General features: G+C 36.3%; 1 protein-coding gene across 3 annotated transcripts in view; it reads left to right on the forward strand.

Annotated features, from left to right (window-relative positions):
• The window catches only part of WASL (WASP like actin nucleation promoting factor), a 50,218-nt gene extending 45,395 nt beyond the window's left edge, over positions 1–4,823 (forward strand). For all 3 annotated transcript variants that reach the window (XM_072921091.1, XM_030256624.4, XM_072921104.1), the window contains 2 exons: positions 554–662; positions 2,065–4,823. In XM_072921091.1, the coding sequence (XP_072777192.1) occupies positions 554–662; positions 2,065–2,126 (171 nt within the window). In that variant the 3' untranslated portion in view covers positions 2,127–4,823. The remainder of the gene's footprint in view (positions 1–553; positions 663–2,064) is intronic.
• The last annotated feature ends 1,591 nt before the right edge of the window (positions 4,824–6,414 follow it).

Raw genomic sequence — 6,414 nt, forward strand, 5'->3', positions numbered from 1 at the left:
ACTGATGCCACTGATTATCTTAAAAATAATTTCTTAAAAACTATTTTGCCTGTTGATACTTATTATTTGCCAATCCTCTGCACTTGAGGCTTCTGCTGTAAAAAGTGTAAGGGTATGTTCATATTTATTTGCCATTAGAGGTAGGCATTATCAAAGTTAATTACTTCAGAAGGGATTACCAGCCCAAAGCAGATTCGGTTTACAAACGCAAACAATGAAAAATATTTTGTGATGTATTCCAAAGATAAATAATGATTATACAGCCACACAAGTCATGCCTGTACAGTCATATTAAGAAGCTTTCTTTTAGTTGAGTGCTCACTTCATCAGAGCTGAAATATTTAAATTGTGTATGGCTAACTACAGTTCTGTTATATGGTTAAAAAGTTGACTTCTTTTACTAAAGATTTTGCAGTTTGAGCTTAGGGACCAAGCTGTTCCATAATTTCTTCTGGTGGAAAATAAACTCATTAATCATACAAGGAAGTTTGTCTCAAAATACAGAGGTTCTGTTTTGCTAATTGCATCTCTCTATTGTAACCCCTTTTCCAAGGTATCTGATGGTCAGGAAAGTGCACCACCTACACCTGCACCCACCTCAGGGATTGTGGGTGCTTTAATGGAAGTTATGCAGAAAAGGAGCAAAGCCATTCATTCTTCAGGTGCGTCTGATGAAATTTTTCTGACCTCACAGTGTCAGATTTTCAAAAGTTAACGCTTCAGTTTATCATAAAATGCTGCTGGAGAAAAGCATAGATTCCAGCAAATAGTGCAGGGCAGACTGCTCTCACGGCAGTGCCCTGGTGATGGGCTGAATGGTTCCTTCATGCTGCTTTGAATTACTGGTGTCTAGCAATTCGCAGTAATCCTCAACCAAGTTACTAGGCGAGGTTCATATCCTTAGAAAAGCTTTTTTGTTGTTGTTGTTGCAACTGACTTATTTTTACTAGCTGTCTGGTTAAATAAGTGGTAAAAATATTTTGGAAGAAAGTTTTCAAGGCTTTCTGTTTGTTCACGCTAAATCTCTTGCCATTATTCAGCTCCTGCCCTGTCAGTTCTGGTGGGCTTTGGCTGCCACCTCCTGGATAAGGAGCAGTGTTACTTGACTAGGCGTCTACCAGGACTGCATCAACTTTTCATGCTTAAGTGCTGGGAAAAATTAGGGCTGCAAGAGGATTTACATTTCTCAAATGCCAGCTTGTAATAAATGCAGTTCAGTAGCTGCAGTGCAGCTGTTTGGGTACATCTGTTCTGCTTAGGCTTTGATACATTTCTAGAGCTTGCCTTGATATCTGAACTGGATATGCAGTCTACAGAGCATCTGACGAAGTGCAGTATGGGTTGTTGATATGCTGCCCTATGTGGTAATTGCCAATTTTGGTACTTAAATTAAATACCTGAAGGGAGCTAAATGCTCCCTTACAGTTTTTTCCTATGGGAAGGAAATGCTTTTGTCCAACAAATAAGTAGTTTAATTTTATCAGGGTACATTTTTAATGTATGATGCATATAAAAAAAGTGGAAGGCTGAATAAAGTCAACAAGCATTGAGTTTGAAGTTGATGTTCATTACACAGCTTTGAATATTCCAGTATCCACAATGGTCTTTAGCTCACCAGACCTTTTTTGGAGAGCTGTTTTTTTACCGCTTGTAAAGTAAGCAAAATTCTATTATGTAACAAACCTAGGGAATCAGTTCTTACATTTCAGAAATTAATCTGTTCCTGAAGTTTAACATCCAGTCTGGAACAAGCTGTCAACTTGCACATTCTTTAACAAACAGTAATAAATAGTAACTGTTAAATGAGAAATTCTGATTCTTTTTCTCCAGAACAAAACACATTTTTCCTTTCAGAAGAAAAGAGTAAAGCAACAAATTAGATTTAACTTCCAGCTAGTAACTATCTGAACTGGATGTCATGTTTAAAATAGAATATTACTAAATGTATTGTCATGACGACCTTGAACTGATTGTTCTCTTTTCAGAAAATTGTGATAGAAATTAGTAATACTTTTATCATGTTAATTCTGTGTATGCAAGTGACTTGCTTTTCCTATCTTACAGATGAAGATGAAGATGAAGACGATGAAGAAGACTTTGAGGATGATGACGAATGGGATGATTGATCATATATTATTATATATATATTTTTTAAGGTGAATGATATACTAAACACTGCTTTCTGTCTATGGATTCTGTAAAATTATCATGTAAATGTTCTACCAATTTGCTGTATATTTTTGTTGCCTTCTGCTTTTTTATTAATCTGTGCAATACCTCATTTAATCTGTAAAGGTTTGTCATAATCCTCTACAAAGCTACTCCCTGTTAATGTGTGCAAGTTTACACCTGGATGATCATGTACATGTGAATACTTTCCATTCCATCAATAAGGGAGTTTAAATATAATATGTGAGACTGACAAAAACCTTAATGTAATTTAGTTATAATGCAAGAAGGAAAACACTATTTTCATACCCTACTTTTTCTGTATCTAAATTTTCTTATTAAAGCCTAGTATAGCACTATGTTCTTTAAGTGATGCAGCTCTTAGTTTATTTAGCCCCTTGATTTCAAATGAAATGTTATATGAATGTTGAGGCTGGTCTGTACTATTGCATGGTTTCAAATACATCAAAACATTGCAGTTCAAATCTTAGCAGTATGCTTTACATAACACAAAAGCACTGCAGAAATACACAGCTAGTTGTGAAAATTACCTTGCCCTGACTATAGTACTGACTGCTATTGAACAGCAGAAGTTATTAAGTTCTTAACTGGGGGACCTCTATCTGAAATTAAACAGGGTGGGTCTGTATTGCCATAGTGGTAGAGGCAACTTTGATGCAAACAAGTTCAACTTTGGTTGGTTGGTTTTGGTTTGGGGTTTTGGGGAGGATTTATGGGGGATTTTTGGGGCATTGGGTTTTGTTGGTTGGGATTTTTTGTTTTCTTCCCTGCTCTTACTTTCAAAATGAAGATCTCTAAATTACTGGGGGCTGTACTGGAGGCTGGCAATTGCTACAGTTTGATCTATTTTTTAAATCAAATTTTTGTGGTTTTTAGGCTGAAGGGCTGCATTTAAGGCTTGCTTCAATAGCATTTAATTACTTTTTAAAATTTGTAGGACATTGGTGTACTAATAAATACAAGTGGTATTACTTTGCAGTCTTTGCTTTATGGTACACAGCAGATGCTGAAACACCAATCCTACATCCTGTAGGTTGGAAAGTCATTAACTCAGAATTATACACTATGGATAAGTACTGAACTTTATGGCAGTATTTTGTCTTCATGTGTTGGCTTTAAGACCAAGGGTTGTGATGAAGATCAAGAACCTGATTCACAAGAATAGTATTTGAATAAGTGGACAGAAAGTGGGATTTTCATTTCACAGCTTGCACATTTATGTACATTGTACTACGTAGTGCAGTAAACATTGGCACATCTGCCTATTATGAAATCATAATCTATGCTAAGTGGGTATTTAATATCTGCAGCATTAATTACTGTACTTACTGTAATTTTCAGGTAGAAAATATTTTTAAAAACCACATTATCTGACACAGAATGTTTAGTTAGTTTGAAGCGTACTTAATACATAGTGTCCTGGGTCTTTGACTGTAGTCAGGGTAACAAACGAAATTAAGTTATCAGAAAAGTATTGACTGAAACCCAGTGTTGACCTGATCTTGACAGGCTGGACCTGCATGATACGGCTTGGATTTCTAACACGGTTGTAACCTAGTCTTTAGCAAATTAATTTAGTTGTAGGAGGAGAAAAGAAAGTTGCTGAAAAGTAGTGGGAGAGGTAAGGTTGTAGTTAAATTATTCAGAGGATGCTAACTTCCTTCCAAGAGTAATTTAAGCACATAACTTGAGGAAGAAAAATTGCCAAGTGGTCTCACTTTCTTGCAGTAACTTTCTCATTGGCCTCTGCTGCTGGAAACACTTCCTGCTAGCTTTGCTGCTGTAATGGCTTGAGCTTTGGATCAAGTGCAAGTGCAGCCTGGTGTAGCTAATGGCAGTGGAGTTAGCAACTTGTGTATAAGGAGAATATTTGTATGGCTTTCATATAACTTCAGCACTGCACTCTTACTTTTATTGCATATAGGGCATTTTAAAATTAAGCAGATGGGGCCTAGAGGTTTTCCTAACATGCTACTTACTAGATATGTTTAGCTGTTATGTTCCCAGAATTGGAATTTCTGTAATATAGTTAATAATTAAGCATCACAGTTCATTAATCAAATTTCTGCTCTGGATTTTGGGAGCTACGAAGTTGCATTATTGAATAAAACCTTGATTTGTAGATACTGGCCAAAGAAAGTTTTTGGGTTTTCTATTTCTCATATAAAAAGAACACTCACACCTGTGGTGTCCAGGTTAATATTTACTTTCAAGTGTGTTCATTCATGATAAATTTCAGGCATACAGACTGTGATGGCAGTTAAGTTAGTCATAGCTGCATGCTTCAGCACTCTGCCACTTGCACTCCAAGCAGAAGACAGCATTTCATGATACTGGTGCATTGTTGCTAAACATTGTAATGAAGGCCTCTTATATATTCTGGTTAATTGACTGTCCAGATAGCCTTAGCAATTAACAAACTAGCATGAGGCTCTTGTATCTCAACACTCTATGTGCATAGACAATATCAGCTAGCCACTTGTACGTATGGAATTCGTAAGAACTTCTCAATCATTCAGTTTTCCATTTATCAAACTGAAATTTTTAGTATGTGAATTTTGAAATGTACAGTGAATAGGATGTTGCACTGGTGGCAATTCATCATGAAGCATAATAAAATTAATTTGACCCAACTAGTGTAAAACTGTGTGGTTTTTAAGTGCTGATTGCGGCACAGGTTTAAAAATATATCTCTAGACACTTTAAAAGTGACTTTGGCCACCTGGCCAAGTTCACAAAGCAGTAAATAGCCACTGTCAAATCGCAGTAGTTTCATGTCTCTGGAAAGTTGGATTGTGCTGTTGAGTAAACACAATGAGTAAGAATGTTGACACCCCGTCCTCCTGGCAGATCTCACTGCTGCTAAGCAGCCTCCTTGGAAACAGCTACTGCTGCAGGCAAGTGCAATAAACCAGCAACATTTCAAGGTCAAACAAACATGGGATCATTAATAAACATTCTATAACAAGTTCTAAATAATTAATTCTTGTCAGTGAATGCTCTGATTTAACCTGGATTATACAGATGTAAATCTTTGTCCTGCAAAGAGGAGTTCAGGATACTTTAGAAGTTTGTTTCTCTCTCCTAAAGCATCTGAAGAGTTCAGCATTTCAAACTGTTACCTGGTGTACGCTTTGTTTTGGGGTTTACTGTTTATCTGATTTCTCAGCCTTAAGGCTGAGGCAAAGTTGGAATTGTTAGTTGCAGGGTGAGCTGAGGTATATAATCCTTTCCACTTCATAAGCAAGAAGGTTAAAATATGCTTTTGAAAGGAGGCTTTTTTTATTTGACAGTGGTTACCTTCCCAGTTAAGATTCTTGTAAGGAGGAAAAGGGAGGGAAGAGCCTTTTGCTTTTAAGACTGTTAGCAGTCCACTGCAACAGCCTTTATCTAATCATTAGAGGAATTCTTGGTCTAATTAAAGTTCCTGAAGCTTAAGTACGGTGATAAGCAGCTTTATTTATAGAAAAGTGAAAATGGTTTAGGGAAGCTTAGATGATACTCAGCCTTTGTCTCTTAAAAGGACCAGTGTTATCCTCTAGCACTACAGTGAGGACTCCTGTTGCTATGTATTTTGTTTTTTGCCTGGAATTTTCTTGTGAGTGAGAAGATGGAAAGGATGGGGTAGTAAGAACTCCAATGTGAGCTGGGGAGGTTTAATTCTGTGTTTTAGCTACCTTGTCAGTGACTTTAGCCTGACAAGTCTAAGACAGTCTTTTAAAGTTTGAGGATGTTTATCCAGTTGTGAAGGAGCCTTTTTGGTTTGGGGTTTTTTTTGGTTTTTTTTTTTTTAATTGCCAAATTGCTATGGCTTGTCTGCTATATTGTGCTTGGAAAAAAAGAAAACATTGGTTGTTTGAAATCACAGGTTTGAAAACAATTCAGATACATGTTGAGGAATAGAACTGTTGCCCAAATAAAATTAGTGGGCTGTTTTCCTGATAAATTTTATTTTATGCTGAATTTTACAGTATTTGCAGGTGTAACCTGCTAAAAGAAACTAGTAATTTATGAGTTACTCAAATTTTTCTCTAACATACTTTTAAGTAATAACTGCAGGACTTACCCATCTATAAACAGTGCCTGATATTAGGAAGTTTGATATTTTACATTTATTGCGGGGTTGTTTTTTTTTTATCTATTAGTATCAACAAATACACTTTAAGGCCTTTTTCCTTGTGCTCTAAAGGGGTTTTGGAGTTTCTCTGGAGTGAAATTCTTGAG

This window comes from Taeniopygia guttata, chromosome 1A (assembly GCF_048771995.1).
Source record: "Taeniopygia guttata chromosome 1A, bTaeGut7.mat, whole genome shotgun sequence".
Classification (NCBI taxonomy): Eukaryota; Metazoa; Chordata; class Aves; order Passeriformes; family Estrildidae; genus Taeniopygia; species Taeniopygia guttata.